Source organism: Vulpes vulpes, unplaced genomic scaffold, assembly GCF_048418805.1.
Source record: "Vulpes vulpes isolate BD-2025 unplaced genomic scaffold, VulVul3 u000000671, whole genome shotgun sequence".
Taxonomy (NCBI): Eukaryota; Metazoa; Chordata; class Mammalia; order Carnivora; family Canidae; genus Vulpes; species Vulpes vulpes.
This window is the reverse complement of record NW_027325801.1, coordinates 942,313-962,988: the sequence shown is the minus strand read 5'-3', so window position 1 is coordinate 962,988 and position 20,676 is coordinate 942,313. Positions and strand designations below refer to the sequence as shown.

General features: G+C 58.0%; 2 protein-coding genes across 12 annotated transcripts; one reads left to right on the top strand and one right to left on the bottom strand.

Moving 5' to 3' along the window:
- The first annotated feature begins 316 nt into the window (after positions 1-316).
- On the top strand, positions 317-12,501 carry ZNF7 (zinc finger protein 7). 10 transcript variants are annotated; one of them, XM_072745915.1, is made up of 5 exons: positions 317-462; positions 1,468-1,512; positions 1,878-2,004; positions 4,399-4,512; positions 8,367-12,501. In XM_072745915.1, the coding sequence occupies exons 2-5, from the start codon at positions 1,486-1,488 to the stop codon at positions 10,160-10,162; spliced, it is 2,064 nt and encodes a 687-aa protein (XP_072602016.1). In that variant the 5' UTR covers positions 317-462; positions 1,468-1,485; the 3' UTR covers positions 10,163-12,501. The 10 variants fall into 10 exon arrangements, with proteins under 10 accessions (XP_072602016.1, XP_072602014.1, XP_072602013.1 ...); XM_072745913.1 differs by having other exon boundaries at positions 353-462; positions 4,396-4,512; XM_072745912.1 differs by having other exon boundaries at positions 386-462; positions 1,845-2,004.
- COMMD5 (COMM domain containing 5) lies at positions 10,096-17,746 on the bottom strand. Of its 2 annotated transcripts, XR_011999278.1 has the most exons (3): positions 17,557-17,688; positions 15,986-16,778; positions 10,096-13,455 (listed from the first exon to the last, which is right to left on the bottom strand). XR_011999278.1 is itself a non-coding variant. In XM_072745933.1 (2 exons), exon 2 carries the CDS (start codon positions 16,727-16,729, stop codon positions 16,055-16,057), a length of 675 nt encoding a protein of 224 aa, XP_072602034.1. In that variant the 5' UTR covers positions 16,730-16,778; positions 17,557-17,746; the 3' UTR covers positions 15,364-16,054. The 2 variants fall into 2 exon arrangements, 1 of the variants encoding a protein (XP_072602034.1); XM_072745933.1 differs by lacking the exon at positions 10,096-13,455 and having other exon boundaries at positions 15,364-16,778; positions 17,557-17,746.
- Between the last annotated feature and the right edge of the window lie 2,930 nt (positions 17,747-20,676).

The window sequence follows — 20,676 nt, the reverse complement described above, 5'->3', positions numbered from 1 at the left end:
GGTTAGGTCCGTCTCCCCAGAGCAGTCCTGCGCATTCTACGCCCCGCCCTTCCCGCCTCCGGGGCGCCTCACCCTCCGCACCCCGGCGGTGCCCCCAGCCTGGACCGGGTGCCCCCCTCCCGGAGGACACCCGTCGTCTCCGCTCGGCTTCTCTGTCCCCTCCCCGAGCCCCCTACGCCCCGGGGCTGCGGGCCCTTCACCTCTCCGGGCGGCGGACGCCGGGCCCGCCGCTCCCCGGCTGCTGACCCCGCCCCTGGGCCCGCCCCGGCCCCGCCCCGCCCGCCTCGCCCCGGCGCTCTGGCCCCGCCCCTACCCCGCGCCCGGGCGGGGGATCACCGAGGGCGCTGAGCCTCCGAGCGGCCCAGAGCGGCCGGAAGTTGGTGGGACGGGGCGGGAGCGAGCGTCGGAGGCCCGCTTCCGGTTTTGTCGCGCGTCTGGAGCCTCGGGCGGTCCACGGGGAGGGTGAGTGGGCGCGCCGGGCGCGGACTCGGGTGTAGGCGGCGGGCCTGCTCCTCGGCCCCGCGCGGAGGCGCCGCCGGCCGAGCCCCGCGTCCTCCGGCCCCCGGCGCTGCGGGCCCCGCGCTGCCCTGCGTCCCGCGGGGGTCGGGGGCGCGAGCGGCGTGCGGAGGCCCGGGGCGCCTGGCGTGGGCGCTGCTCGGGCGGCGGCCGCGTGGCCGGCGGGCGGGGGCGTTGGGTCGGGCTCCCCGCGCGGCCTCCTCGCCGGGTGCCTGCCCTCTGCGCCTGCGCCTGCGCCTGCCCGCGAGCCCGCCGCTTCCCGGGGCCGCCCCTCCCGGTCCGCCGCCTGTGGAGGGCTTCACTTCCTGACGGTGCAGGAGGGGCTGCGCCCGGGCGGGGTGGGCGGCCGGCCTTCGTGACCCCCGGCCGCCCCGGCCTGGGCTGCTGCCCACGAGCCCCTGTCTGAGCCGAGGCGCCCGCGGGGAGTCCGCGCCGCATCCCGGCGTCCAGGGGGCGAGCCTGGGGCGGCGGCGGGCCCTGCAGGCTCCACTGCCTTCTGTGACCTTGTTCGGGCCCGTCCTCCAGCCACGCTCCCCGGCTCCGGCTGCCCGGCCGCGCCTCCTCCCCGGGCTAGTGAGCTTCTCTGGGGCGGGACCGTCGGACGACCAGAGTCCCTTCTCTGGGGCGTGAGCTCGGAGGTGATGCGTTTGCATAGTTTTGACTCTTCATACTGCCTTGGGAAGGCAGGGTTCCCGCGCACTGTGCACTGCTGCGTCCCCGTTGCTTAGTCTGGCACCTGGCGTGGGTGGCAATCCGCACCTCACACACTGAAAGATGAATGAAGCTTCGGGGGGGCAGATGCTCCAGTGCTGTGGCCGCTTTGGCCTCACCTTATGTCCCTGCCAAAGAACGTCTGAGGTTAGAGGTAAAGGATCGGAGAATTCAGCCTGGAATTCAGGGATCGGGCCTCTCCAGCACCCTGACCTCTGACCCTTTCCTAACCGCCAACAGGTCCCTCCGCCAGGACACATGGATGCCAACCCACCGAGCCTCATGGTAGGAGTCTGCCTGCCTCCATTCCCGTTAGAATCCTACCTTTTTCCTCTGGGAACCTACCCTGCCCACTGGGCCTGGTCCTAGACCCTCGTCGGCCCCTGGTGGCCCTTGCCAGGCTCAGGCATGCTCATCCTTACAGGAGTGAACAAACCCCTGCCCAGACCGGGGCCCATCTGAGGCCCTCGTGGGCCTAGGTCTGTAGATCACCCTGGTCTGGCTTCCTCCTCCCCTCGATTTTTAGAGCCGAAAGGGCCTGGTGACTGGCTCAACCCTGTGGTGCATGTGCCTGAGACACACACATGAGGTGGAGCCAGAATGGGGCTGGCACCCAGGGTTCCCTGGGGTGCTGGTGTATGTCTTTTCAGGAGGCTGTGACGTTTGGTGACGTGGCCGTACACTTCTCAAGGGAGGAGTGGCAGTGTCTGGACCCTGGCCAGAGGGCACTGTACAAGGAGGTGATGCTGGAGAACCACAGCAGCGTGGCTGGACTAGGTGAGGCTGTGTCTTGGGACCCCTCCTCCTGCATCATGGGTCAGCAACCACCTAGTCAGGCCCATCATCTGGGGGGTGGGGGGAGCGTGGGTCTCTGAGGGTCAGGAATTGACCCTGGGATGTGTCATGGTGAGTTCTGCGCATTGTAAACACCATTTTGCATGCTCTTATGTTTGTTAACTTTGTGAGGTCAGATCTTAATGAAATTCAATCTGTTAGTGTTTGCCTTATGGATTGTACGTTTGAAACTTTATTTAAAGATTCTTTCAAAAAAAGAAAAGATTCTTTCATACTCTAAGGTCATGGAGACAGTCTACACGTTCTCCTGTGGGCTTTCTAGTTTATCTTTCTTGTTTAGATCTGGGCTCCACGTTTGTGTCTGGAGTTAAGTAGGAGCCCATCCTTTTCCATTGGTTTATGGGGCTATCTTTCTCCTGTGTGACAGTGTGCTTCCCAGCTGGCCTTGTAGTGTGTCTTAACGCCTGGTAGGACAACTTCCCTTTTTTGTTGTTTTTAAAACTTCACTTACTTATTCGTGGGTAATAGGGTAATTCTTTCATGTAAATTTAGAGTAAGTTTGAGTTTTTTAATATTTGGAACTGAGTTTTTCATTGGGGGTGCTTTGAATTTGTAGAATTCCTAAAAGGAAAAGTAATCTCTCATACTAATTGTTCTCATCCAAGATCATAGAACGTGTCTCCATTTGTTCCATTTACCTCCTCTGTACTTTGTTAGAATTTTGGGATTTTCTCCAGGATGGTCTGGTACCTTCTAGATGCTTTATTTTTTATTGCTTTGTGAATGCATCTTTCTTGTTGCTCTATTTTTAACTGATTATTGTTGCTGTACAGAAATGCAGTTGGTTTTGGAGGATTGATCTTGTATTTGGCAATTTTCTTGAACTTCCAGCTAGTCTGGTGCCTTATTCTAGGAGAGGGTTTCCCTCTCTATTTCCCAGTGTCCCAACAGGTAGCTGTGGCCAGAACTACACTGCTGTGTTAGGCAGGACTGCTGTGGGCAGGCCTGTTTTGTTCCTCATTTTAAAGGGAATACTTCTAGGGATGCCTGGCTGGCTCAGTCCACTGACTGAGTGTGCAACTCTTGATCTTGGGGTTGTGAGTTCGAGTCCTACATTGGATGTGGAGATTACTTTAAAAAATTTTAAGAAACATAAAAAAATAATCATTTCTTTAAAAAAAAATAAAGGGAATGCATGTAATTAAAATTAGAAGAAAGTGGCTAAGGAGGTTTTTTTTCCTCAAGATTGTATTTATTTATTCATTTGAGAGCAAGAGCTCGAACAAGGAAGGGGAGCTGCAGAAGGAGGAGAAGCAGACTCCCACTGGGTACGGAGCCTGATGCGGGGCTCAATCCCAGGACCCCAGGATCATGACCTTAGCCAAAGGTAGATGCTTCACTGACTGAGCCACCCAGGCGCCCCAGGAGTTTTGTTTTCAATCATAATACATTGGGAGGCACCTGCCTGGGTCAGTCAGTGGAGTGTGAGACTCTTGATCTCAAGGTTGTGAGTTCAAGGCCCATGTTGAGTGTAGAGGTTACTTAAAAAATAAAACACTTAAAAAAACAAAACAAGGACATTGAATTTCAAATTTTCTGCATCAATTGAGAACTCATATGATTTTTTTTTCTTAGGTAAGTTATATTGACATTTTATTGTATTTTTGGAGTAAACTCTTTAAATTATATTTTATGTATAAACTTTGATATCATTTTGGACTCAGCTAGGCAGTATTGTATTTCAGATTTTTTGCTCCTGTTCATAAGGGAATTGGACTTTAATATGTTTCTTTTTATGAATTGTTCTTATATATTTTTGGAAGTGGCACTTGGTATGTCAGTTTCATAAGATGAACTGGGCAGCTTTTGCTGTCTTTTTAATTTCTGGAAGAATTTATGTATGTGGATTTATAGTTTTTGGTAGAATTCACCTGTAAAACCATCTGGGCCTTGTGCTCTTGGGAAAGGAAGGTCTTGCAGTAGCATTTGTTTTTTTTAGTGAAAAATAGTCAAATTTGTGAATTTCCTTTTGCACTCATTTTGTCATTTTTAGCGTTCCTATAAGTTGATGTGTTCATTTAGATTTTTAGTTCCTTTGCGGACTTTTTAGTGTCAGAACCACTGAGGATCCTGGCCCTGCTATGGATGGGGAAGGGCTGAGAGTCCAGGCATCTCGGTGTCCAACCTCAGGACTGGGACCGATCTGGAAAGAGGGCCACTGTGCCCAGATCCTCACCCCCCAATGCTCCCTTTGGAGGCTTTGCCTGTGCTCCAGCAGCCCCCTGCCTCTTTACTCCTGACAGTAAGGGTGCTGGACCCTGTGCTGGGCCCTCAGCTATACTGACACAATGTCCTTCTCTGCCATCCCCACAGCAGGATTCCTGGTCTTCAAGCCTGAGCTGATTTCCCGGCTGGAGCAGGGGCAGGAGCCATGGGTCCTCGACCTGAAGGGAGTCGAAGGGAGAGAGGGGGCAAGGACCTTCCTTACAGGTGAGGCTCAGGCCTGAGTTTCTGGGTCCAGGGCTGAGGAGGTGTTCAGAGAACTCATGCCCAGCAGAGAACTCACGGGAAGCTGGACCTGGACCCCAGGGACTGACGAAGCAGGTGCGCCGGATGCCTGGGAACACATGGCCACAGGTGGGGCTGTTGACAGAAGCACAGCCCAGCTGTGGGGTTGCATTGGGAGAGACCGAAGTGCAGAGAAGCAAGGACATGAAATTCTTGCGTGTTACAGCAAAAACAGTTTGTCTTTAAGGCACGTGTTGAATTTCTAACGTACTGATGTTCTTGCTAAGCAAAAGTGACGATCCAAGGGAAGCACGCACTGAGTTTGGCTCTGCGCAGGCTTCAGGGCTGCGTCGGTGTCCTGGGTGCTCTAACACAGCGTCACAAACGTGGGACTTACAAGCACAGAGGTTAATCGTCTCCACTCCAGATGTCCAGAACCAAGGCGCTGGCAGGATCCTGTCCCTGTGAAACCGCTAGGGAGGGACCCTTCTGTCTCCTGCAGCTTCTGGTGGCCCCTGGTGTTCTTTAGCTTGTGACTGCGTCACTCCCCGGGTCTCTGTCTCCGTCATCATGCCCCCCCCTCCCCGCCCGCCCAGGTCGTCCTGAAAGGGCACCAGTCGTGTAGGATTAGGTGCCTCCTCACCAGTGCAGCCTCATCTTAATTAGCACTCAACAGTCCTGTTGTACAAGGTCCTATTCTGAGGTCCTGGGGCTGAGCTTCAGCACACATCTTCGGGGGCATAGTCCGCCCATAATAGGGGCCTCTGCCACCGTGCGGCATTGGCTCCCACTGGGCTCCTGTTGAGGGGATGCCATTGCCTCAGCCTTATCTGAGCCTCCCTAGCTGACGCGTTGCCCAGTTTGCTCAGGGCAGTGAGATTGTATGCATCTTGGCCACGGAAGAGGATCCTGCCTGCTACCTGCCATGTCTTCCTCCCACAGTCCCTGGCTGGCTGGGAAGCAAGTTGGAGAATCAGACTGGCAGTTAGGGCCCTGAAGTCCTCCATAAAGCAGGTTCCCGAGTCTCTGCAGAGCATCCTCACACGCACCGTCGTGTGGAAGGTGGCAGAGGTACAGGCAGTGTTGGGGGCCTTGACCCCCGCCCCCAGCATCCTTGGCTCTGTCATTGAAGCCCCTGCCTTTCTGTGGAGGCCCCTCCCGGGCCCTTCCTGGGAAGGATCTAACGCTGTACACCAGCCCACTTACACCCCAGCCACTGTTAAGTATTTCTAACAGGGAGGGGGGATTTCAAAGAGGCAGGAGAGCTAGCTGGAGCTGGGCGGATTTGGGTAGTTGGTGGGTTCATACAGAACAAACGGTCTTTACGGTGATGAGTCAGCAGCAAAGAAAACGAGATGTGTAGACCTGCTCTGAGCCTGACAGCACAGGGCAGGAGCACAGCCTCGCAGACGAAAATGTGTGGAGCGTGTTAGAGAAACGTATGTGCCCAAGGTGTTACCTGCGCCTGGTGCAGCAGATCGCTGAGGAGTGGCCTGGAGTGGCAGGAAGGTGCGGAGCTGCACCCCGACCTACCATCATCACACCTGTCCCCAGCCTGCCGGGACACACGTCTGTTCTCTGAGGCAAAACCACTTCCAGAGTGAAGCTGTTTTTTTAAACATGTGCTTGCAGCTCTTCAGGGGTTACCTAGAGTTTGCAGATAAGAGATCTCAAGTTCCAGGGGAGGTTGAGAACTCTGGGCTTCAGTTAGAGGAGTTCCCAGGGGTGCCTGTGGGCAGTGTCACACACATAAACGGCCCAGCGGTGGTTAAAATGGTGAGGATGTGTTTTTAATCCATAGTAGTTTTTGTGATGGAGAAGAGTCCAGTGTGGGTGAACGCGGCTTCCATCTGTTCAGATGTGGCTGGGGCAGGCAGGGGTGAGTGGGAGGGAGCTGGGCCCTGTGACACCCACCTGGGCTTGCTGACCGCTGCCTGTGGGAGTTGGATCCTGCTCTCCCACAGAGGTTGGGAGACTCCCTGTCCCTCAGGTGTGGCTGGAACAAGCAGTTGGTTGTGCTGGCAGCCTTGAGTTTTCCCAGGCACACACCTTACGGGAGGCAGAGCCATCCTAGGGGTGCAGCCTTGAGCTGCAAGAAGCAGCATTGGTGTGTTGTCCCTTACGGGCCAGGGTTGAGGCCTGGTCGAGAAAGGCTCGGGAGCCTGGCTGGGCTGGGCTCGGCTGGAGGGTCTTTGTCAGAGGGTGTCAGCAGTCAGCAGAGGCAGGGAGAAGTGGACCTGAAGTGGGGAGCCCCTGAAGCTGGGGTAGGGGGGGTTCTCAGACTCGGTCATAGGGAACCAGATGGAGGCCGACCCCAGAGTGGTCAGGTGCATTTGTGGCTGCTTTAGCCCCGTGGGGTTAGCATTTCCTCTGTGAGCAGGAGGTCTCAGCCCCAAGGCTGCAACCATCTCCACCATGGTCTCCCCTGGCGTCCGTAGCGGCCTCTGCTCTCCAGTAGGAGGCAGTGGAAAGCAGAGCTTGCCCGTTTTCTCAGCTGCAGAGCAGAGGGAGGCCTGGGCAGAGGGTGAGGGGGCCAGTGCCACACGGCCAGCCCTGCCCCGTGAAGGGTGTGGGATTGTGCAGTGAAGACCAGTCAGGGGATCCCTGGGTGGCGCAACGGTTTAGCGCCTGCCTTTGGCCAAGGGCATGATCCTGGAGACCCGGGATCGAGTCCCACGTCGGGCTTCCTGCATGGAACCTGCCTCTCCCTCTGTCTATGTCTCTGTGGATCCTGGCCCTGCTATGGCTCCCCCCCCCTTCTTTCTCTGTGACTATCATGAATAAATAAATAAAATCTTTTAAAAAAAAAAAAAAAGACCAGTCAGGAGAGCCCCCATGTCCTAAGGGCACAGAGGTTGAAAGGGCAAGTGGTGGGGGGACAGACCCAGGTCCATTCCTAGTTCTCTCCTTGGCTGTGTGTCTGAGGGGCCACAGGTTCCTTATGGGGGGGGGGGGTCCACTACTGGCCTCATTGGATTGTCATGAAGAGTAAGTGAGGAATGGCTGGAACCCTGTTCCTTACCCACAGAAGATGCTCAGTGTGATGGCCTTTTCGTCACCTGGGACCACCCGGAACTGCGATCGCTGGAGCTGGCGAGGGCATTGATGTTAGGAGCCACCGGGAACCCCGTGACTGGCCCCCTGGAGGATTTCACTCAGAACCCCACTTCTCAGACTCACCCCAGGGGTGCCCCTCAGCAGCTGTCCAGCCTTGTCCTCAAGAGCCTGCCTGTTCCTCTGTTCATAGTTCTATCCTCTTCACAGGACGCCTGGGGGGCTCAGTGGTTGGGCATCTGCCTTCGGCTCAGGGCGTGACCCCGGGGTCCTGGGACCAAGTGCGCACTGGGTTCCCCGCGGGGAGCCTGCTTCTCCCGCTGCCTGTGTCTCTGTCTCTTTCTGTGTTTCTCATGAGTAAATAAAACCTTTAAAAACAAATAAAAATAAATAATAAATCCCTCTTCCCCTCACTTCACCTCCTCTGGATCCAGGAGCCTCTGGCCACACTTGGGAGGCTCTCAAGATCCCTGCTTCTTCATGGGTTTTCACTCGTACCAGTTCCCCACAGGATGGACGTCCGCTCACGTGCCTGCACGCAGGAGCACACGGTAGTGGGATGAACGCAGAAAGTGAAATGTATTAGTGAGACCAAATTTTGGGCGCTGTCAAAGGCATGACTTCTGGTAGTGTTTTTCCATGTGGGTCTATCCTTGCTTGATGCAGCCTGTCCTGGGAGGGCGCTCCGTTCCCAGGGATGACCCGCACCCCCCATCCCCACCGTGGTCTCTGTCCTGTCTCTCGAGCACAGGGGATAATGGACATCTTATTTTCTGTTTCAGATTCTGCGGGTGGGATTGCGAGCGAGCAGGCTGGTGAGGACGTGGATGTTCTAAAATCAGAACCCTGTGCGGCAATGGTCAGAAGCCCCCCACCAGCTTTTCCTCAGAGTTCTAGCTTTAGCGACCCCTCTGATGGTGCAGTCTGGTCAGAGAGTAAGCCAGGCTCTCTCCAGAGAAACCGCCTGAGCACGGGGACTGTGGCTCCCAGGAAGACCTTCACGAGGGAGGGTGCCCAGGGCTGTGGTGAGCTGGAGAGCAGTGGTGGCCTGGGTTGTCAGCCTGGTGAAAGTCTGGGAGGTGCCGCAGAAGGGACATCCCGAAGGTGTGACGTGTGTGGCCGAAGCTTCCGGTCTGCTTCAGACATTGCTCTGCGTCGAGAAATTGATACACGAAAGAAACCAAACACATGTCCGGAGTGCAAAACAAAGGTACCTGATTGTTTGCAGGGGAAGCCTCGAGGTAACTGCCACGGAGAGAAGCCGTATGAATGTGAGGAGTGTGGGAAGGTCTTCAGGTTGTGCTCACAGCTTAATCAGCATCAGAGGATCCACACTGGCGAGAAGCCATTCAAATGCATCGAGTGTGGAAAAGCCTTCCGTCTGAGTTCCAAACTTATTCAGCATCAAAGAATTCACACTGGAGAGAAGCCCTACCGGTGTGAGGAGTGTGGAAAGGCCTTTGGTCAGAGCTCCAGCCTCATCCACCACCAGAGGGTCCACACGGGGGAGAGGCCCTATGGCTGCCGGGAGTGTGGGAAGGCCTTCAGCCAGCAGTCTCAGCTGGTCAGACACCAGAGGACCCACACTGGAGAGAGGCCCTACCAGTGCCAGGAGTGCGGGAAGGCCTTCAGCCAGAGCTCAACCCTGGCCCAGCACCAGCGGATGCACGCTGGGGACAAACCTCAACTTCCAAGGAACCCAGATAGCCCCAGCCTTGTTGCACATCAGAGAATACACGCTACAGAGAAGCCATTTAAGTGTGACGAGTGTGGGAAGGCCTTCAGGTGGGTGTCTCGCCTGAGTCAGCACCAGCTGACCCACACCGGAGAGAAACCTTATAAGTGCAACAAGTGTGCAAAAGCCTTTGGTTGTAGCTCACGGCTTATTCGCCACCAGAGAACTCACACTGGAGAAAAGCCATTTAAATGTGAGGAGTGCGGGAAAGGCTTTGTCCAGGGCTCCCACCTAATTCAGCACCAGAGAATTCATACTGGGGAGAAACCCTATGAGTGTAGTGACTGTGGAAAGGCCTTCAGCCAGAGCTCCAGTCTCATTTACCATCAGAGAATCCATAAGGGAGAGAAGCCGTACGAGTGCCTGGAATGCGGAAAAGCTTTCAGTATGAGCACACAGCTCACGATCCATCAAAGGGTCCACACTGGGGAGAGACCCTACAAGTGTACCGAGTGCGGGAAAGCGTTCAGTCAGAACTCCACCCTTTTCCAGCACCAGATCATCCACGCAGGAGTGAAGCCCTACGGGTGCAGTGAGTGTGGGAAGGCCTTCAGTCGGAGCTCCTATCTCATCGAGCACCAGAGGATCCATACTCGTGCTCAGTGGTATCATGAATACGGGAATACCTTGGAAGCTTCTACCCACGTGAGCCGTAAAAAAGTCAACACTGTAAAGAAACTGCATAAATGTAACGAATGTGAGAAAATATTCAGGTGGCGCTCGCATCTAATCATACATCAGAGAATTCACACCGGAGAGAAACCTTACAAATGTAATGAATGTGGCAAAGCTTTTAATCGGAGCTCCAGGCTTACTCAGCATCAGAAAATTCACATGGGATAGAGCACTTCCCTTTATAAATGTGTATAAATGTGAATAAACCTGCAGCCTTAACTTCATGTATTTTATATCGTTTATACTAACAAGAATTTGGAATGTGGGGATAGGTTGCAAATTATTAAGAAAATGTCCAAATGCATACCAAGTGGATGTTTCTTTGGTGGAATGTGTGACTTTATCCCACTCAGCAAAGCCTGTGTCCCTCAAGTCAGGGTGCTCGTGCGTAGAGTTCCGAGTTCACGGAGGGAAGACCCAGGCCCTGTGGATGAGGAGGAGTCCTGGCCCGTGAGCTTTGCCAGACCCGTAGCTTAGCAGTTACCCAGAGGGTCTTCCCTCCGCGCCAGGTCCTCAGGCTGGCTTCAGTGGTGGGGGTGTTAGCTCGCGCTAGCGGGAGCCCAGAGGGACGTGCCTAGAACTCCTTCCTCCCACCTTCTTCACCTGACTCTTCCTCTTCCAAGTCCGCTCCCATCAGAGCAAGCTGGGGATCAGCCAGAGGGCCTGGTGTCAGCAAGAGGAGCTCGATCCGCACACGACTCCAGGAGTAGCACCCGGGCCCAGGGACCTGCTCTGTGACTCTGGGACGTCACTGTCCCTGGAATCCAGAGTCGTGCTTATCTGAGCATCGTTACAGGGCGATGGTAAGAGATGAACTGTGTACGAGAGCCGCTCCCTCCCACATAGACCCCGAGCCAGCATCTCCGGCCGGACCCAGGCAGACTCGGCACCCCAGGGACGGCTCCTGGGAGCCCAGCAGATGCTACCCAGAGGCCAGGTTGTGTCCTGTTACTGCTGCTTCCCACGCTTCCTCTGTTCCTCCTGCCTCGTTCCTCCTGCCATGCAAACTGCAGACTGACAGGTGAGCCTGTAGCCTGTTCCCAGAGGCTGGTGGAGATGGAGGCCGTGGGCTCACCGGCAGCATCGGGCTAACCAATGCTGGTGGCGGCCCCGCCCTAGCGTCCTGGACTCACCACTGTGAGAAAGTTCGAGGGGACCAGAAGTCTTAGATTGGCTACTGCCCACTTCCACTCACTCAAGACCTGCCCATCTGTGGTGTCATTGCCAGTTACCACCGGGGCAAAATTTGGGCCAAAGATCCCTCCCTGTCCCCGTGGAGAGGCCCATTTCTTCAACATTGACAAAGGTAATCCAGAGGGACACAGGTCAGTCACTTGACTATTGGAACACCTGACTTGGGTCACCAGCACACTGGTCTGGTTAAGCCTGTGGGTAGTTCCCCGAGACACAGGTTTGATGGCCACGTGTGGTACAGCCCAATATCAGGTTATGGATTTGTATCAGGTGAAAAAAGGGCTGGCTGGCCCTGTGTTTGAGCTGGGAGGTTCCAGAAATATCTGGCATAGGGAACAGCAGAGTTTGGGGTGGTCAGGTCCATCAGGTTTGGTTCCTGGCACGTTGACAGGGATCTCCGCCCTGTAGCACGTCAGCCCAGTCACAGCCACTGCAGCTTAGCCGAGCACCATGTGTGACGTGCTCTCAGGCGGCAGTGCTAGTTCTAGGGGGGGATTGCCCCCTAGCCTGTACCTGCACCTTTAGAGGTGGTCCCTCTCCAGGAGCAGGACACCATGAGGTCATTGTGCCCATTTCAGTAGCTGTAACGGCCTCTTGAGCTGTCCCTACTCCGCCCAGAACTTGTGTCCAAAGGCGTCAATGCAAGGGGACCAGGGACTTTGTGGGCCCACGTGCCCTAGGCAGCCTGGTCGCTAAATGTGCCATCCCCAGAAGGGAATCCTCTCTGCCACCTCTGGGTAGGACGCCGGGGTCGGAGGTTCTATGTATTCAACCTTGGCAGGATTCCGTCCTCCCAACAGCAACTGCAGGCCAGCCAGAAGGATTCTCTCTCTGGATGGACATGGCCCTCGATCGGGGCTGGCACAGCCGGCCAGGGGGCAAGATGCAGCCTGCGGCCGGTGAAAGCAGGCATGCAGGCCATGGGCCGGGTGGCAGGGCACAGTCCAAGCCAGAGTCCGCTCCTGTAAATGCACTCCTCTGAGAGCGCGGGTTTAGGGACGAACACAGATCCCAACGGCCACAAGCAGTCAGCCGGGTTCCTAGCTCTGCTCTGCATCTTCTCTGGCAGCCCCTCTCCCCGCTCCTGGCAGCACGGAGCTCCCGGTTTTTCAGTTGGGCGCTGCCCGGTTCCAGTCCATGTTTGCTCAAAGAAACTTAAAAAATTTGATGTACCTCAGTTTACCTCTTAAAAAGCTTAAAAGCTAAGAAGGGTTTTTACATTTTTAAGTGGGAAAAAAAGACTATTTTGTGACATTTGAAAATTATATTGAAATCAAATTTCAGTGTGACCAAATAAAGTTTATTGGAACCGAGCTGGCCCCTTTGTGTGCAGGTTGCCTCTGGCCACTCTTGTGCTACAACCGCGCGTGCTGGTCTTGCCTTGTTAACGTAGGTAAAAACCTCATGCCCTCCGACCTCTTGAGGAATTCGGTTTCCTCTGTATTTTCAGTGTGGTTTGTTCACCTAAACGTCCCAATACCACCAAGAATTCAATAGAAATAAGCCTACAGGTCTACGTTCCAGTCCGGAGCCTCGATTGCAGAAGTGTAGGATGAGGGGTCCTTCCTTAGCTGCACCCTCGTGACAGCCAAGTGGCCTGCTCGGCGAGGCTTGGCGAAATCCAGCCGCCTGGCTGCTTAAAATGCCCGGGGCTCGGGACCCCGGGAGCCGGCCGAGGGCATCTACGCGCCACGTGTGCTGGTGGCGCTTTGCGGGGGGTGGGAGGGTGCAAGATTGGCGGGACGTTGTGTTCCACCTGCAAGCTGGGTTTCCCAGTTTGGGCCTTACTGAATACAACACGTTTTCAGGAACTCCGAGAACTGTTTCGGAGTAGAGGTGATCAAGGTGATCAGGCATTTCTCTCTTGGAGACTGTAAACCTACAATTTTGACCTGAACTACTTTTTACTCAATTACCAGATTAAGCTTTGATTTAGGATATCGGATTGGAACCACTGAGCTCCCCGAAAGCTCCACAGAGGGGCGGGGGGTGCGGGGCCCGCCGAGGTCACAGCCCTGTGGCTTCCACTCAGAGCCTCGGAAATGTGTCTGACGGCCCGGCTCAGCCGGATGCTCCCCGAACGCAGTAGATGCATTTGTTCCGTGCTCCGGGAAGAAGAATCTGGGCATCGAGTTTCCACACACGGGCCTCTGGCGCCTCCACAGGTGGAGCGTGTGACTGGATTGATCCCAGGGTCGTGAGTTTGAGCTCCACGTGGAGTGTGGAGATTATTAAAAAAAAAAAAAAAAAAAGATTTCCACAGAGATCTGAAAAAGATCCAGAAAATGGAAAAGGGTCATCTTCCAAGCGGGAGTGTCCACTCTGCATCCAAGGCCTTGTGCGGGCCTGGAGGCAAAGGTGGCCCTCGAATCTGGCAGTGGGAGGACTGAGCACAGGAGGGGCGGCCTGGGCACCGGGCTCACCCCCAGCCTGCCACCTGCTGTCCTATGGACCCTATGTGGACCCAGTGTCCTGAGTGTGGCCTTAAAGGACCGAAGATGAAACAATCCTGTGACATGAAATTAAAATCTCCTCGCCACTAAGACCTTTTTGTTGGACAGGATTGTGCCCGGTGCCTGCTGTCCCGCCGCGGCCGCTGGGCCCACGACGGTCGCCCCCGGGCGGCAGGCAGGTCACGCCCTGGTCACACCCCGCAGCTCCCAGGTGCTGGAAACGGAGGTAAGGGCAGCCGCTGTGCCCCACCCCCACCCCAGGACAGGACACCGTCTCTGCTTGTGGTCGTCGCTGCAGGCAAAGCACAGCGCGTGCCCTTGGGCGGCAGCGGGCAACTGAGCAGAGCGCTGCCCCCCACGGGCTGGACAGCAGGTTCAGCGACAGCAGGTGCAGGTGCAGCAGGTGCAGGGACAGCAGGTGCCGGTGCCGAGCCTGCGAGTGCGCGGGTAGGCCTCTCCCCATGCCTCCCGCACCCCTGAGCCCCCGTGGGCCCCCCTGAGGGGCAGGAGCCCTCTCCCGCCACAGCTGGAGGCGGCTCCCCGTGGGGCTCCGTCCTCCCCGAGCGCCTCTCACGACGCAATGCGGCCACGGTGGCCTGGGGGCCTCGTCTCTGCTCCCGCGTGTCGTTCACATCTCGGAGGCCCAGCAGCGCGGTGGCAGCGGAGCTCGGGGCGCCCCGCATGGGGCCGTGGGAGCCCAGGGTGGGACGGCCTCTGCTCCTGCCGCACTGGCCTCGTCCCAGGAGGGTCTCGCACACGCGAGGAATGGGGAGCAGAAAGGGCTCAGCAGCAGGAAGCTCCCGCGAGCCACTAGGGCTGTCATCCAGGATGGAGGGGGGGAGGCGGGGACACCGCGGGCGTCACCCAGGCTGCGGCCCCGAACACGCCCACCCCAGGCCCCAGGGGACCCCGCTGCCACCTGCGCACTCTCACTAGGGCCCAACTGTGTCCCCTGCAAAGCTGTGTTGAAGCTCCAGCCCCTGGTGTGACAGAGGGGCTGCTGGGGGTGGATGCAGCTAAGCGACGTGCAGGGGGGGCTCCGACCCAACAGGGCTGCGGTCTTTTCTTTTTTTTTTTTTTTTTAAGATTTTACTTATTCCTGAGACAGACGCAGGCCGAGGGAGAAGCAGGCTCCCTGCGGGGCCCTGGGGCCGGTGGAGGCTGGCTGGCTGAGGCCTCCTCCCGCACCGACCTCCCCCTCCAGCCTCCAGGGCCATCAGGAAACAGAAATCTGTCCTTTAGGCCACTTAACCGGGGATACTCCGTGATGGCGCGGAGCTGCCAGGGGCCTCCGCCCTCACCTCGGCAAGCACCCATCACTCACCCACTTGGCTCGGGACTGGGGGCCGTTCTCCCAGAGGCCGGGACCCCCCGCCCCCCGCAGCTCGCCCACCGCGGGCAGCGCCCCGCCGACTGCTCCACGTCTCGGGTACAGCACGGCCTCCAGGAGGGCCCCCACAGGACCCAACTTAAACGGACAGCCCAGCGCTTTATCCCGCCTCCATGCCTGGGACCCTGCTCTATTTCTTTTTTTTTCTTTTTCTTCTTAAGATTTATGAGAGAGACAGAGAGAGAGAGAGAAACACGGGGTGGGGGGCAGGTAGGAGACTTCCGCTGGGCAGGAAGCCTGGTGCGGGGCTGCACCTCAGGACCCCGAGATCATGACCTGAGCCTGATGCAGTTGCTTAACCAACTGCACCACCCCGGCGCCCCTCTTTGTGTTGTCGGTGTTGGCAAATATTTATTTCAGAGAAAAAGGTGCGAGTGGGAGGAGGGGCAGAGGCAGAGAATCTCAACAGACTCCTTACTGAGTTCCGAGCCCCACACGTCGTGATCCCAGGACCCAGAGATGATGACCCGAGTGGAAACAGGAGTCAGGGCTCAATCTCCCAAGGCCGCCAGGCGCCACCCCTTGCTCTATTTCGGCACCACTTACCCCCTCTGACAAGCTTTGCCAGTCACTTTGTAAGGTCTCCCCTCCCCACTAGAATGTTGGCTCCACGAGGTCAAGGACAGAAGCCAGGGAAATGAAATGCCCACACTAAACAGCGTTCCCGAAAGCAGGTGGGCAGGGAGCTCAGATGCTACATGGGGCCTGACCGAGTGACCAAATGGTGTCCGCAGACGGGCCTTAGCCCGACACCAGAGGGCATGAAAACCGGAACCACACTGGCCTCAGCAGCGCAGCAGGTGCCCTCACCCGGGAACAAGACCAACAGCCAGGGGAGGAGTGCGCAGTGTGATGCCCTCCCAGGACACTTTTTTTGTTGTTGCTTTATTTCCAATAAAAAGGGAAAATACAACCTCCTCAACTGAACCGAGTAGGACATGAGGAGATTCTTACATCTCACTGAGGACGCCTCCTGGAAGGGCCGGCTCCTCCCAGGTGACTGTGGTGGGGCTGCAAGCCCGGTCAGTCCTGCAGTTTGAGCTCGCACTTCTTCTCCAGGTCGGCCATCTCCTTCAGCACCAGCGCCACGCTGTACCGCAGCTCCTGGAACTTGGCGGCGGGGACCTCGAAGCGGTAGGCTGACCCATCCGACAGCTGCAGCTGCATCAGGACGCTCGGCTGCAGGGAGCGGGCCAGGGCACTGGTGGAGATGGCCACATCCACCCTCCACCGCAAGCCGGCGACACGGGGCAGCCAGGCCCCCTGCTGCCCCGCAGCAGAGTTGAGGAGCCGCCGCTGGCTCCCAAACACCACGCTCGCCAAGTCCGTGACCAGGTCTTGGGGGATGCAGAGCTCCTGGAGCTGGTCCTTGAAGGCATCGGGCTTCAGGCTGGCGGCGGGCAGCCGGAGGGCCTGCTGGAGCAGCGAATGTGTGCCCGCGAGGAGGGCACCCAGCCGTTCCTCTGGCAGGTCTGCGGCCGCCCCGAGGCGCTGCGCGGCCTCCCGGCAGTCCTCTCCCTGCAGACTGCTCACCACCAGCTTCAACAGCTTTCTGAAGGTGCCTCTGTCCAGGTCGGCCAGGAGCCGCGGCATTGCGGCCACTTGCGGGGGGAGCTGGGCCCCCAGGAAGCTCAGCCGGCCCGCGTGCCCGTCGCCGGGGTGATGCAGGTAGGGCGCTGCGGCGCCCACGGCAGACATGGCTGCTTCTCCGGCCGGTCGGAAGCCCCGAGGAGAGTCCCCGCCGCAGCTGCCAGGGCGGGGAGAAGAGAAGCCGTGACCCCCGCGTGCCCTGGGCCAGAAAATGAGGACTGACGCTGCGGCCTCACGGCGCTGACAGCGGGAAGGGGGGCGCTGAGAGCGGGTGGCGGCCCGGGCGTCGGCAGGGGAGGGGGACGGGGTGCGGGCGGAGGCCCCGCCGACAGGAGGCTCACGGAGTCCTCGAACACCTCACGGGGAGCAGGGGGCAGCGACCGCAGCCCCGAGAGCGGAGGGGCGGGCGGCCAGGCCGCGGCCACCTGCCACCCTACAGCACCCAAGGCGGAGCCGCCCCAAGGGTCTGCAGGAGCCAACGGGGAAACTGAGGCCCACACACAACCGCCCCAGGACTAGAACGCAGGCCTGTTCCCACGACGCGGGCGGGAGGGGCCGAGGCACGTGACGGCACGGGGACCCGCAGGGCCGGAAGGGCGGTGTGACGTCACGGCGCGTCGCAGGGGCTGGCCCTGGGGCCTCCCCGCGGCGCCCGGCGGGATGCGGGTCTCCTGGCCGCGCCCACACCCGCTGTCCCGGGAAGGCTCGGCCGCCCGCCGCTCGGGACCGGCTGCCCCTGCTGGCGCTCTCGCCGTCACCCGCGCGCCCAAGGAGCCCAGGGCCGGAGCCGTGCGCCGTGCCCGCCGGGGCGGCCCCGTGGCCTGTGCGCGGCCGGGGAGCGGCCTCCGGAGCCCCGCGCGCAGTGACCGGGGAGCAGGCCGCGGCTCCGCGCGGAGGGGCCCCAGCCCCGCCCCCCAAAGCCGACGCCCCCGCACCTGCAGAGCACCGCGCGCAGCCGCCGTCGGAGGGCCACGCCGTCGCCAGGCCGGAAGCGGCCCCGGGCCCCGGAAGCGACGGCGGCCACTTCCGGGCGGCTCTAGGGCGGCGGGAGGACCCGGGCCTCTGTGGTCGGGCGCGGCAGTCGGCCTCGGCTGGCGGCTCCGGGGTGCTCGGGGCGTCGTATGCGGGGTCCCGCCCCCCCCCCCCCCCCGCTGCTGCGCGTCGGCCGCCCCGCGGTGGGGCTGCTTGGCCTCCCGGGGAGCTGCGGCGGCGGCGTGTGCGCTGCCTCTCGGGCCGTTCGCTCCCGGCGGCGAAGGGGAGGCGCGGAGCCTCAAACTGAGCCGAGGAGTCCGAGAGGAGGCTCTGGGGCGGCCGGCGGTCGTCGCGGGGACGCGTCGCTGGCTGGTCGCTGGGGAGACGCGGTCCGAAGGCCGGGCCACGCCGCGCGGAGGTGGAGATCGGAGGACACGCGGGACCCGCCGCGTCCCCCGGCCCCGGCGCCGCTGCTGCGGGGAGCTGGTCCTGGGCCGAGGCCGCCGCGCAGACCCCGCTGCCTGCGTCTCTGCCGCTCTCTCTGTCTCAGGAATAAATAAATAGTTTTTTAAAATGGGCTCAAAAAAAAAAAAAATAAAACGGGCTCAAATTTTTTTTTAATAATTTAATTTATTCCTGAGACAGAGAGAGGCCGAGACCCAGGCCGAGGGAGAGGCAGGCTCCACGCAGGGAGCCCGACGCGGGACTCGGTCCGGGGCCCCGGGGTCACGGCCTGGGCTGGAGGCAGGCGCTCCACGGTGGAGCCCCCGGGCGCCCCCAAAATGCGTTCAATTTGACGTGAAAATTCGTGGAACGTCTCGGTGAGCGCGGAGCCTGGAGGCCAGCAGGGGGCGCCCCCCTACGCCCCCCAGCGGTGCACTCCCGGCTCCGGTGCTGTCCGGGGCGCCTCAGTTTACCACAGCGGCTCGCAGCGCCTCTGCTCCGCGGAGGGCCCCGCGGCCTGTTCTGCTTATGCTTTTGGTATCACGCACAAGCATTCAACGTGGAGGAGCTTTCCCCCTGCGTTTTCTTCTAGGAGTTTTATGGTTTTAGGTCTTATGTTTAAGTTTTTAATCCATTTTGAGTTGATTGTTGCATATTACATATGATAAGGGTCCAGTTTCATTCTTTTGCATGTAGACATCCAGTTTTCCCAATGTGAAATAATAAGAAACGTATATATGTTTCTGCCCCAAGTTCCTGCTAATATTTAGCCGTTGACTGCAGTTCAACACCAAACTTCTAAATACCTCGTAATTTCCAAAGTGCTAGGACTTTAAGGAGTCACCCTCAAAACCCTTGGAATTTCCTGGGTCATAGGACCGTCTTTTTTTTTTTTTTTTTTTTTAAGATTTATTTATTTGAGAGACAGAGAGAGGGCACGCACAGGAGTGGGGTGAGGGGTGGTGGGAGAGAACCCTCAAGCCGGCTCCCCACTGAGTTCAGAGCACCACGCGGGGCTCAGTCTCGTGGCCCATGAGATCGTGACCTGAGCCGAAACCGAGACTTGGATTCTCCACTAACTGAGCCACCGGACGCCGTGCGGAGTGTCTTGTTCTAATGAGGTGACTCTCGGTGTGCTCCTGAGCGGCTCTGAGTAGGAGCTTGGAATGCTCAGTTCTCCCACCTCGTCCCCCAGAGAGGGGAGAGGAACTGGGAAATAAGCTTATCATCGGTCGCACCTGTGGGACGAAGCCTCCACGAGAATCCACACGATACGGAGTTCAGTGAGCTTCGGGGTGGGAACGCTGGGAGATGTGGGGCGGCACGCGTCAGAGGGACGAGGGCCCCATCCCCGGCCCCCAACCAGCTGTCCCTCAGTCACAGCCTTCATAATAAACCGGGAATCCGGCGAGCGACATGTTCTCCTGAACTCTGAGCCACTCTCGCAAATTATCAAACTTGAGGAGGAGTCGTGGAACCTTTGACTTACAGCTGGTTTTTCAGAAGCACCGGTGACAAACTGGGAGTGACAACTGGCCCCTGGAGTAGGAGCGAGTCCTTAGGTTGTGGGGCTGCCCCTACTTCCCCAGTCTGCTCTTGCTCTTTGCATGGGCCTGGCATGGCCATCGTTACCCCCATGGCAGGGCTGCCGCCTCTGCCCCGCTCTGACATGTCATTGTCACGTGTCTCATGTGACTCCCAAACATGTCTGTGCACAGACCCCCCATTACTGCCCCTATTTACACTTTTCAGACTGAGGAAAAAAGGGAAACAAGAATTTCATTAGTGAACATTTTCACTAGCAGCTTCCTGAACCCCTGTGCTCTTCCGTTCCTGGCAAATACGCAATGGATACCTTGCTTGGCAACTGTGGTGGCCGGGAGAACGTTCTGGACGCCTGCAACTACAGGAACCTCATTAACGAAGAGCTCCGTGGTTGAGCTCTGAAGCTTACCCTGGTGTGCTGAGGCCACACCTCTCAGGGCTGGTCCCCACCAGCCACTGCGCATGGCAGGGACACTAGGGCAGGCCCATTCCTGGAATACACAGGGTCCCCAGGAGGCCGACTTGGTCTCAATAATTTGCTTAGATGGGACAAGCCTGGGATGGTTCCACCCAAACTTTTCTCTCTGGGTCAGACCTGAATTGTGGTCTGATAGCTCTCTCCATCTTCCCTGACTCCCTATTTTCTCTCGTGCCAGATCTTTCCCTGACATTTGCATGTTTAATCCTGTCTTCCTGTCTGCTTCTTGGAGGACCCAGACTAACACAAATGAACCATACTTGGGTGACCGGGAGAACACTTGGGACTGCCTAGCCCACTGGCTGGTGAGGAGGACACTGTCCTGGTCAGTAGGTGGTCCCTGGCACAAAATGGTGACTCGGTTGCTAAGCAGGTCACCTGTGGTGACCTGGCCGCATGACCCAGTGGGAGGAAATGCTGTGAGAGGTGCAATGATGCAAGCGCTTGGAAAATATGGGGAGAATGGTAGAATGACAGAGTCCTGGGATTTGGGCATGAGCATGGCTGTGCCATCTGCAGAAGAGAATTATATGTCATTTGAGAAAGAGGTCTTGGCATATTCCTGGACTCTGGTAGGAAAAGAATGCTGACCATGGGACATCAAGTGGCTATGTGT

What these genes read in the sequence shown, in the direction of transcription:
- COMMD5 (XM_072745933.1), bottom strand. Translation starts at nt 16,729, where the DNA reads ATGTCTGCCGTGGGCGCCGCAGCGCCCTACCTGCATCACCCCGGCGAC.
- ZNF7 (XM_072745905.1), top strand. Translation starts at nt 1,295, where the DNA reads ATGAAGCTTCGGGGGGGCAGATGCTCCAGTGCTGTGGCCGCTTTGGCC. An exon ending in AAGAACGTCTGAGGTTAGAG is followed by an intron (nt 1,382 to 1,467) that starts GTAAAGGATCGG and finishes AACCGCCAACAG; the next exon opens with GTCCCTCCGCCAGGACACAT. An exon ending in CAGCAGCGTGGCTGGACTAG is followed by an intron (nt 2,005 to 4,395) that starts GTGAGGCTGTGT and finishes CCATCCCCACAG; the next exon opens with CAGGATTCCTGGTCTTCAAG.